A 12359-nucleotide genomic window follows, 5' to 3' on the forward strand; every position below is an offset into this window, starting at 1 on the left:
AAGGCATAGATGGGTAAAGTTCACCAAGGACCAGCATTCAGAAGGATGTGATTCCTCATAGAGTTTGGAGTGATGACTGTGTGAATGGCCTCATGAGCTTTGGGAGGAAGCACTTAGTGAAAAGCTGCCCCAGGTCACTTAGGTATGTCCCTCCGGGAGAAGAACACTGTCCCCTGGTGGCTGTCTTCCTTAGGACCTACTCCAAGATCCCCCATGGAGAAAGTGAGAAGCTAGAGATCTCACTGTCATACCTTAGTGGAGAAGTCTCATCCAACCAGCTCATTTGCCATGACCAACTAGAAAAGGAACAGTTGCTGCCTACCCACCTGTCACAGCCAGGAGACCTTCAATTCTATGTAGCCCTGATTTGTTATTCAATGCTATTCGATGAGCTAGAAATGAATCTTTTTCTTTCTTTTTTTTTTTTTTTTTTTTTTTTTTTTTTTTTTTTTTTTTTTTTTTTTTTATTATACTTTAAGTTCTAGGGTACATGTGCATAACGTGCAGGTTTGTTACATATGTATACTTATGCCATGTTGGTGTGCTGCACCCATCAACTCGTCAGCACTTCTAATATTAAATTGTTCATACATACAAAACAGTATTATAAAACATATATGTAAGGTGTAAACAAAAAGTAAAACCTACATCATGTAACTCCTCCTCCACCAGCTTAAGAAATAAAACGATTTTAGTACTTTTGAAGCCTAGAGTTTGGGAAATGTTTAGATATGTGTTAAGCATATATATATATATGTGTGTGTGTGTGTGTGTATATATATATAAAAGCATGTGTATGTATACTATATACATATACACACACACAGAGAACTCAAGAGTAACAAGTGAGTTTAATCTACTGTATAAACATATGTTATATGCAATTATGTTTATAATTGTCGTGTAAAAAATAAAATGAATACTTTTTAATAGAAGTTTACACTCTGTAGTAATGCTTTTAAATTTAAGTTCTATACCAGTTTTTGTTTGTTTGCTTTTCTGTTTGTTTTTCTTAATAATTCCCTGGGATCTCTTTTTTCTATCCTTTTATTTCAAACATTCTGTGCCTTTATGTTTTGGGTATATCGCTTCAGAACTTCATTTAGTTGGATTTTTAAAATCTAATGTGATGATCTTTGTCTTTTGATGATGCTTCTTGTAATGTATAACACTTGTGATTCCTCATGTGTTAGATTTTTTTTTACCATCTCATACTGTCATAATTAATTGTTCTGCTTTGTTTATGTTTATGTATTTATTTATTTTAATTCTTATCTTCTTTGGGTTGACTTTTTTCTCATTCCATATTTTGTCCGCTACTGGTTTAGATAACATGCATTCTATTTCAATTATTTTTGGTGAATACCTAACTAAAATTTTATTTTCAATCACTTGTACAAGAGTTAAAACTGAAATTCTTGGTCACAGAACCTCAGTACACAAACAACAAAAAGTCTGTGTGTAACAGAGATATGTTACTTTTCTGAATTACTACTTCTCTTTCATTTTTGTCCTTTGAGAATTTTGCGTTCTTTCTCTCCAGCTCAAATGTACATTAAAAGTTATATTTTTAAATATTACACCCAGAATTTTCAATGTTTTGTGAAGTAGGGTGTATTAGGATATTTTGTCCTCAATATGAACTTGTTTGTAAATTGTATATTTTTTTTTCTCAAAACAGACTAAGAAAAATAATACATATATGTATAAATTTTTCATTCAGCAAATATGAGTGTGTATTGGCTGCTACTAAGGAACTCTATGTCTGAACTGTTTGCTAAACTGTGAACTTCTAATATTGTGTACTGTTTGATAGAAGAGAGGTGTTAAGTACAGAAATAGCAATAAAACATAGTAAAAATATTAAATGGTCTATAAGTGACCCAGATGAAATGCTAGGAGATTGTAATAGAGTAAGGTTTTCTCTCAGTGGTCAGTGCCCTGCATGTATACATTGTACAAAGATTTCCTGAAACAAGTTCCCTTTTGATTGGGTCATATAAAATTCCTTTATGTTTGAATTTAAAAACACACAGAGGCTTTGGTTTTCAAGCCATTATATCTTAGCATAAAGCACATACTAATCTGGAATTGACAAACTGCTCTATGGGCAAAATCTGGACTACTATCTATTTTTGTAAATAAAGTTTCACTGGAGCATATTTACATTCATTCATTTACATACTATCTGTGGCTACTTTCCTGCTACAGCAGAAATGAGCAGTTGCAAAAGAAACTACGTGACCCTCAAAGTCTAAAATATTTACAATCTGCCTTTTTTTCCAAAAAGTTTGCCAACACCCGTACTCCATCATGTTCTATATTTCAGAATAAGTTTATAGGGAAACTTTCCTTAGCCTAGTTTTCGCCTTCTCATTTATATTTACTTAAATGGATTTGATTTGGTAGTTCTCACAATAAATATTTATTTATGTACTCCGTCTATGCTTAGAGTTTCCTTGGTTAGAAATATTTCCTTGCTCCCATTCCTTAATTATTATTATTATTATTATTATTTTAATTTTTTTTAAATTTTTTTGATGGAGTCTTGCTCTGTCGCCCAGGCTGGAGCGCAGTGGCACGATCTCGGCTCACTGCAAGCTCAGCCTCCCAGGTTCACGCCATTCTCCTGCCTCAGTCACCCAAGTAGCTGGGACTACACGTGCCTGCCACCACGCCCAGCTAAATTTTGTATTTTTAGTAGAGATGGGGTTTCACCATGTTAGTCAGGATGGTCTCAATCTCCTGACCTCGTGATCCGCCCGCCTCGGCCTCCCAAAGTGCTGGGATTACAGACATAAGCCACTGCGTTCGGCCCTTCCTTAAAATTATTTTCTTTAGTGGAAGAAGTAAGATTGTCAGTGCAATTTTGCATGATAACTTTTGAAATAACAAATGCCCACACTTGTTTTCTACTAACTTGACCCTAGTTTTTATACTTAAAATATAAAAACATCAACATATCAAATAACTCTTCAATAAATTGACCAGGTATTCTTGCATTCATTGAATGAAATAACACATATATTCCTTTATAAAGTGAAATTAGCTGGCCTTTACATTGGGAAATATTTCAGATCCTAAACTACACTGTTATGTGCTGGTGCTTGTATGTTTGCTTTAATTATTGGAATTAAATAGAAAAGGTGTCAGCTGGCAAAGCTGCAAAGAGATTTGAGAATTTTCTTTCTCAAAGTAATCACAGAAGTTCTGCTTAAGAATTATTAAGGTTAAAAAGAAAATATAATGAAGTCTCAATACCTCAAACACTGCAGTACCTGGACCTAACTTATTTGATTCTATTTCCAGGGAGTATCAGTTCCTCATAGTTATCTTAGATTGAGAACATCAGACTAACTGCCTGAATTAACAAAAGCATCTGTGTGCTCTGTATTCTAGGGAATACTCAAATCCGGAAAACTAGCTCAGATACCCAGATGAATTTGAGCAGGAGTCCCTCTTTTGGCGAAATAGCCAATAACTATTGGCTAGGCTCAGGACAACTCTCAGTTCTCAATTTTAAAACCAAGACATCCTTCCACTGGGGGATTCACTGGATGTTCTTGTGTTCTATTCAGAACAGCAAACAGTTCTATTTATAGAGATTTAAGATTAGAATTTGAACTGATGGTGATGGGAGGAGACTTTAATCACATTAAATGTGAACATTCTAATGGGGAGTTTCCCTAGACAACTTTAGCTGTCCCCACAGATGGTAGTTAATCAGAAGTGGTTGCTAGGAAGCTTCATACATATTACCTGGTTAAAATAATGAAAAATTGGACTATGTAAAAATCTGCATGTCTACAAGGTAAGATTTAGAACTTTTAGTGTTAACTGGAAGAACTAGGAACTCAAATATGATGCAAAAGCTAACATTCTGTGTAATGTATTAAATTAGATACTTGATGCCAAATAGGTAAGTAGCCTCCAGGAATGGGGGCAAAGGAATCTATTTTGTAGAAGATAGATTGCCCAGCAACATAGTCTAAAACAATATTTTTCAAAGTATGCATCATGTTCAAATACTGGGTCATGGAATCAATTCACTGAGACAAACTTATTTTTGAATTATATTCAGTATTAAAGTTAGAATAGGATAGAAAATATTGGAGTACATCATATGTATTTAGGCTAAATATTTTGTGTAATTTTTGTTTCAGTTATATGCACACAAGCCTGTAGTTATAAAGTGTTGAGCTCTCAGTTGAAATATTTTGAAAAATCTAAAAGAAACAGAGGCAGGGAATAGATACACAAATTTCACTGCTGGCGATAAACAGTGCTTATGTAGATTATACATACACATAGTTCAGTGCTACTGAGCAAAACTGGGATTATGGAATCATGCTAATATATATCCTACCTTTGGAGGTAAGGTTAGTGGGGAAAATAGCTTTGTATGTTTTGCTTTAGTTCAAATAGCTATGCTTCCTTTTTGTTAGGAAAAATTCCTTGTTTTGTTTGTTCTGGTTTTGTCTTCCACCATTTACTTAGTTTGCTACCATTTTCTCTTTTGCCTAGGAGATTGCATCAACAGTTTGAAAGCTATAAGGAACAAGTGAGAAAAATAGGGGAAGAAGCACGGCGTTACCAGGGCGAGCACAAAGACGATGCTCCAACTTGTGGAATCTGTCATAAAACAAAGTTTGCTGATGGGTGCGGTCATCTCTGCTCCTATTGTCGCACTAAGTTCTGTGCACGCTGCGGAGGCCGCGTGTCTCTACGGTCAAACAACGTGAGTATTCCATGAACATAAGGGGCGTTGTGAATGTGGATAAAAACTATTGTGCCTTCCAAACATGAGAACACATGCATCTTAGAAAGCAGACATGTGCATAAACATACACATTAAAATGAACCTCCCTCATTTTGTTCATGTCCTTAATAAGGTAGTGGAATACTGATGAAAATAATTCCTAAAAAGAACTTACTTTATCTGTGTTTCTTAATAAATGATTCCAATTCAAAACCAACAGATTACCTGTGAGAATGCATTTAGTTTTTGAAAAATGAAGTTAATGTAGATTTAATGTTATCATGAATTATAAAACTCTTGAAAGTTATAACCAATTCTTTTTAAAAAGTTACTTTTGATTTCTGTAACATTAGTGTTCAGATTGAATGCACGTAAAATGCAAAATAACTGAATGTCATATATTAAGCAATGATTAGCCTCTATGAGAGTAAATTCAGATTTACTGACATGTTAAAGAAATATAGCATCAAGCTTATCTCATGGAAATTATTTAGATATTTAAAGACTATTGAGATTTGCACTTCTCGTTTTCTTCTCTATAAGATATATTCTCACCTGATGATGTTTCCTTATTTGGCTTAAAAAAGAGCTACTTCTCTTATACCAGTACTTTAAATAAATGTACTTTTTGAAGCATTAAGATGCTAATATGGTAGGAACCAATATTATTATTTACGAAATACTAGAATAATTCTAATAAATATTTAGTTTAGAATATATTTTAATGTTATACTTTATCATATTCTCTAAAATAGTACAGTATAATTATTTATAGGGAAATCTGAGTTTTCCTTAATAGAGATCTGCAGCTTAATGTAGAACAGTTACAAGTATGTAGCTAATGAATTCCCAGTGTTTCTGTAAAGAATTTGTCCTATTATCTAATCATTAATAGATTATAATATAATACAAGGTCATGTTTAAAAATAACATGAAATCTTTAAGCCCTCTTGATATTTCTCTAATTTGCACATTACAGTTAAATTTAAAACAAACCTCCCAATAAACATTATATTCTTTAGTAGTCTAGTTGAGTTATAAGTCAGATATTCTAAAATTTATTCCAGTGGACTTAAGACACTGAGTATGATCTATCTATCTGTCTGTCTGTCTATCTATCTATCTATCTATCTATCTATCTATCTATCTATCTATCTATCTATCTATCTATCTATATATATATATATATATATATTTTTTTTTTTTTTTTTCCCCTTGAGACAGAGTCTTGCTCTGTCACCCTAGGCTGGAGTACAGTGGTACTCGGCTCACTGTAAACTCCACCTCCCGGATTCAAGTGATTCTCCCACCTCAGCCTCCCGAGTAGCTGGGATTACAGATGCCTGCCACCACACCTGGATAATTTTTGTATTTTTAGTAGACACGGAGTTTCACCATGTTGACCAGGCTGGTTTCGAACTCCTGACCTCAGGTGATGCGCCTGTCTCGGCCTCCCAAAGGGCTGGGATTACAGGTGTGAGCCATTGTGCCTGGCTGATCGATATATCTTATACTTTAAGATGAGACTGTTACTATCTCTGTGGCTTTAGGAAGATAATGAACTTCTCTGAACAATTTCTTTACTATGAAAACTAGATAGTAATATTTACCTTGTATGGTTGTCATGAAATTTTAATAAAAATAATTAAAATCTAGATCTTTATGATATGTATATTTAATCTTTCATTAGGGTCCCATTCTTATGACTGCATAAGTTTTATTTTCCTCTCATAATAGTGATTTGTTATAAGCCATCCTCATATGCCACCTTACAGGCTTTCTAAAATAAGCTTAGGTAGTAAGATTGTATCTGGCACATAGAAAGTATGTAAGATCTATTTGTTAACTTCCCCTTCTATAGTACTCTTTAATACACTATTTTGAAATACATTCTTTCAGGTAAAACTTGGAGGCAACATCAGAATATTTAACAACCCATGTGGTAAGGACACTGTTCAGTCTGAAAAGATGCTGGCAGTGAACAATGAGGTGCAGATCAGCTGAGTGCTAGTGCTGGCTAAGCACCCACAACTGTTAAATGCTCTTAACTTCCCATTGTAAGTTGAGACAAGTCAATAGCAATACGGTTAATGATTGATATATTAAAGTCATCGGGTCTTAAAAAGGAGAGGGTGTTTAAAGAAAATTGAGCTAGGAGGTACTTACGCTTTGGAGAGGACACTCAGGCCTAGTGTAGTTCATCTTTACTAAACCCAACCAATCTTCGAAAAAATATTTAAAGGAACAAAATAAAAGAAAGCACACATCTTAAGATATTTCAGTTGGAACGCAAGACAAAAACATTGTATAAAGTTGTTTTTTTCTATAACATAAATGTTGAAATGTGTAGCACAAATAAATATTGCCGGTGGAATAGTTTATAGTCAAAATGGTTAGCATATTTCTCTTCCCATTTTTGTTTATTATAAACATTTATCATTCTTAGGTTTTCCCAAGTTATGACTCTCAATATTTTAACAATAATTTGACAAAATTATTCATACAATTTTATGCATTTTAATAAAAATTTTTCAATAATAGGTAGACTACATGTGGTAGTGAATTAACCTTCTTTATGAAGAATATTTTAAATCTAGATTTACTAATCCAAGTTCTAAAATTTTAGGAAATTATTCTGCCTAACTCATATCTAACGTATAGCAGGACCCATAATATGGGCATTTTCAGTGAAGGATTGAACAATGACTAATTTTTAGGGAGAGTAAACGTTTACTTTTCAAAATTGTTGTGCTTTAGTACTTTGAAGAAACACATAATTGTTTTCTTAAAGCCAATTTATTAATACATGGCTCAATTTTGTTTTTCTCTTCTTTTTCTTCTTTCTCTACTCTGCTTCCTTGGATGCTTTCCCAAAGGAGGACAAAGTGGTTAGAATCCGTACTTTCTTTTCTAATATTTGTTCTTGTATTGTTGTGAACTTTATTAAGTGAATGTTGCACCTAGTGTTGTGAATAACTATATTTCACAAAGAAATTATATACTAAGAAGAGCTCATTTCCAGTTCTCATGAAAAAAATGAACATTTAAGACTATTACAGAGTTTGATATTAATAGATGAAGTCTGGATAGTTTGAGTTCATGATGACAGTGAAATTTTAATATAATTTATATCACTGCAAGCTCATTTATCTGCTTAACTCTGAGTTTTGATGATTATTCCAACTACTTTCAGAAACAATAAATTCTAACTGGGCTCTACCTTTTTCAACATGCAAAGGCAGGTGATTTGAAACTTTATTGTGGAAGGAACGGAAAGCACTTAGTAGAGGAAATGGATCAAATGCAAGTAAAGAGGCCAAAGTATAATTATTTTTCTATAGAACACAAGTAGCAGAGTTGTCATATTGAACCACATTTTGCCTTTTTCTTCTCTCCTGTGCCTATGAATAACTTGTTAGGAGAGTAAAAGGTCACTTTTAACTCTTATCAGCTGTAGAAACCACAGAGGCTGTTTGTGCCTGGGAAGATAGGCTCCAAGTAGGATCTTCAGTCAGCCTTTCCTTGGTATACATACTATACACCTTCATTTGGTGTAAATTACAACTTCCTTACAGCTCATTAATCTACAAATATGAGACTGAGACAATGAGTATTTCAGGTTCAATATATCAACTGAGCTGCCTTTGTTCAAAAATTGTATAGCTTATATGATACACTGCAGTGCATAATTAGCAAGCATGACATTAAATTGAACATTAATCTGTGTTTTTAAACTTATGCTAGTATATGCTCATCAATTTTTTCTATGAAAAAGAAATAGAGTTGAAAAATTATATAGGGTAATCTATTTTTGCTATTTATTTTTGCCTGTACCACTGATTGTATGTGGGATAATTTTAGGGGATATTATTATAATGCCAATTTTATCAATATTATTACTTTGGATGAGTCCACAGTCGAAACGTCGGTAATTTTAAGTTCCTTTTAAAGAGTAAAAGTGTAAGTAAATAATGCTGGCATTTAGGCAGATTTGGTGATGAAATTTAAACTGCTCTCCTGTAGGGCTGGCCAAACTCACTACCCCTTTGACAGCACTTCCCATAATGGTAGGTTATTTGTGCTTGTTATGATTATAGTGTAATGAGAATACAGGTGGGTTTTGTAGACTCAGACTAAAAATAGAGTGGAAAGACCTGTAAAATATAATCACCTTCAATTATTTTCTTCACTTTGGTTAGAATGCATATATCTATCACTTTATTTCTAAGTACTCTGTCATAATTTCTTTAAAACCATTTTAGCCTATTGAAGGAGTTCAATGAATGGCCTTTCTAGCCAAGGGAAACTGAAGCCACATTTTGTCTTAGCCATGTTAAAGAGAATAACTGACTATTAAATGAAATATTTCATTGCCAGTTCTTTCCCTATTCCTCTGATCTCTTTTATTTTTTGGTAGAGAAATCATAATTTACATGTGTGTGGTGTTGGTATGGGTGGAAAGAGAAGAGAGATAAGGGTGAATAAAACTTTTCTAAAGGTAATCTTCATCTTGATCAATATAATAATAATAAATTCTACTTGATCTGTTAAATTGGTGAAGAGCTGTGATTAAAATAAAGGAGTATGTGATATGAAGTCCTAAGAATAGCTAATTTATAAATATTTCCTTTGTTAAGTCCAGCAAAAGTATTGTCATATTTTCCATATCAGCAATATTTTATTTTAAAACTTCATCCTCAGCCTAAATCATGTCTAATAATAACCTGGAAGATTTTGTGTTTACTTGTAAAGAAAATTGCTGTCATAAAGAATGACTTTGTAATGGGCGTATATAATGGTTGATAAAAGAAAATGATGTTGTCAAGTACATACTCTCATTGGCAAAATTATGACTATATTTTTTACTTCATTAAAAGCCCTCCTTGAAGCCTAAATACATAGCAATACTGTAAAATTTCCCATAGCCTGTTTAAACTACTTTTATCTTTGTTTTACTATTTGGTGGCAGAGGATTGAATTTAGATAGCTCTCTTGATAATATTTAATACTTTCTGCTGCTAAGCCAACGAATTGAATCCTGCAAATTTAATTCCTTTGGGATTTCCCATAAATTTTCATCATTATTTTTTGTAGTAGGGACGATTGGTTGATGACTATAGCAACTAAAATGAACTTGCTATGTTTCTAGTTAATCTATATTTTCAGAAAGAAAGTGTCAGGTTTTATAAGTTAAGATTATTCTACAATAAATGTTAACATTACTCTGAAAAATAGAACCTTCCTATTTTCTTATTCTTTCAAAATATGAAAGCTGAACATACCTACCTTTTAAGTATCACATATACAAAATAATTTTTATATCAAAGTAATAACAAGGCACTAAATTGACAAAGTTACAATTTTTCAACTAGTTTTTGATAACTATCCATTGATGTTTAAGACATCATACTAAATGATATGTTAGTAAATAAATATGCTTTTATAGAAAGACTTATAAAAGGTGGGAATTGCCTTGGATGGGACAGGATGTTGGCTTGAATGGTACAGTGCCAACTGAATTTGAAGCTGGCTGTATTATAAGGTGATGTCTGTGGGATGGTTGATTCTTAACAGCTTAAAAAACATTACTCTCAAAGACTCAACTCTTTAAATACCAAAGTGATGATTTGTTTTTTCTCTGGCTAGCATTAAAGGCAACCAAGAATAATAACCATTTTAAAAATGATTTGCATGATTGCATTAAATATTTATTCTTATTGTGAAAAGCCTTCTCAGAGTTATCCATATTTAGCTCTTGGCATGATGAAGCATATGATTCTAATTTACAACCTTCAATCTTTTGAAAAAGTTATTGTAAGAGTTTGCCTGGACCCACTTTTATATTTTCTTCTTTTCATCTGGAAGTTTTGATAGATTTCTCTGACAAAAGTTCTCTTTGAAATTCTTCCCAGAAAAATAACATAAGTCTATATAGAAAATTTATAAATATAGATAAATATATCAATAAGAAAAGTTTAGAATACATCAAGAAAACTTTCGTTTGGCAGTTTGGGTGATTAGATTTTACAAGTTGTCTAGTTTTGCTGAGCTTATCCTAGAGAGGAATGAAACATCACATTGCAGAAACTTTTATGGAAGATAATTCAGAAAGCTGTGAATTTTTTATTACAAATCTATTTTTGAAATTTGCTCGCCTGTTTTTGAGATTTGCTAGCCTGTTTTAATATCTTGCATTCAGCATTACTATCCTTTAAACGTCATATGATTATTGCATATTGTGTATTATTGCATATTATCAAAGTCCTGGTTTGTCTTGGTTTTGTACCTTCCTGAATCATCTTTTAGTATAGTTATAACATCTGTTTCAATAAATTATAATTTTTCAAATCAATATTAAATAAAGATTCATAGTAGGACTATGGGAGCTGGTCAAGGGTATAGAAAAGTAGCCTTTTCTAGTGTAAGGGAAGGGCTATGGTAGAAACAGCTTCCACAAAGCCAAGGACTATGGACAAAATTCTTGATATTTGTCAAATATTGTCATTGTCAAATCTTATGTTTATGTATCTAGGAGTGGAATTACTGGGTCACATGAAAACTCTATGTTTATCCTTTCGCGAAACTGCCAAATTTTCCCCAAGCAGCTGCATAGCAGTAAATGGGGGTTTCGATTTCTCCACGTTTGTCAATGTTTGTTACTGTCTTTTTGATTAGGAGCCATCATACTGCATGGAAATGAAGTAGTATCTCATTATGGTTATCATAAAACTTTTTTTAGCCAAAATTATCAAACTTGTTTGATATCTCCAATGATTTGGTTTGTGTGAACTTTTGTTAATACATAAAAATGCTTCTAGGTTACTAATTTCTTGAGAATGAAATTTTTAAAGACATAGTCAAAGTATTAGAAATTCCGTTTTTTCTTCTCTGGGGATTTTTATTTCTCTAAATTAGAATTATATAGGTACTTATTAATATGTATAAGTCAATCTGAACAGGAACTCTGAAATTTAAGGTAACTTGGAATTTAATAATGTCTGTCTGGACTAACTATCCCTAGTATGAAAAGTAAGAGATTTTTATGACCAGTTGAAATGACTACTTTTTAAGCTCACAAAGAGAACTAGCAGTTTCAGTTTTACCTCTCAGCCATAGGTCCAAGATTAACAGTGAAACTTAAGTGCCTACTTTAAAAGGCTATTCTTTCATCGTGCATAATATATTTTCTTTAGTGAGTTTTCAGTAGCATTCAAACAGAGGCACATAAATATTGACAACCAGATTTTCTGTCGTCTGCCACCCAACTTTCAATATACGCCTCATACCTGCCATCCAACAGATTTCATGGGCAGGGAGCCCCTGACCACTCCACTGCAGTTACCTATAATGGAGCTTCTGAACCATAGAGCTGGAAGTGGGGATAAGAAATGTTGGTAGCTGCTCCCTCTGGGACTGATACTGTAGTCTTTGAGAACTGGGGAGAGAGAGAGGGCCCATGTACTTGGCTGTACCTACCGAGAATACAATTTTCATCTTGCTGAGCATGGAGCAGAGAAGAAAGGAAGCTGGTTGTGGCTCAAGTCTCTTGGTGTTCTTATAAAAATTTAGTAGAGTTTCTTGAATAAATGTTTCTGCATTT

The 12359-nt window shown here is 33.0% G+C and overlaps 1 protein-coding gene across 2 annotated transcripts in view; it reads left to right on the forward strand.

Annotated features, from left to right (window-relative positions):
* RIMS1 (regulating synaptic membrane exocytosis 1) overlaps nucleotides 1-12359 on the forward strand; it is a 510553-nt gene that overhangs the window by 201339 nt on the left and 296855 nt on the right. The window contains exons 3-4 of one of the 2 annotated variants that reach the window (XM_010371424.2): nucleotides 4525-4738; nucleotides 7636-7647. In XM_010371424.2, the coding sequence (XP_010369726.2) occupies nucleotides 4525-4738; nucleotides 7636-7647 (226 nt within the window). The remainder of the gene's footprint in view (nucleotides 1-4524; nucleotides 4739-7635; nucleotides 7648-12359) is intronic. The other variant, XM_030929222.1, reaches the window with a different exon arrangement.

The sequence above is a fragment of the Rhinopithecus roxellana genome, chromosome 4 (assembly GCF_007565055.1).
Source record: "Rhinopithecus roxellana isolate Shanxi Qingling chromosome 4, ASM756505v1, whole genome shotgun sequence".
In the NCBI taxonomy this organism is placed as follows: domain Eukaryota; kingdom Metazoa; phylum Chordata; class Mammalia; order Primates; family Cercopithecidae; genus Rhinopithecus; species Rhinopithecus roxellana.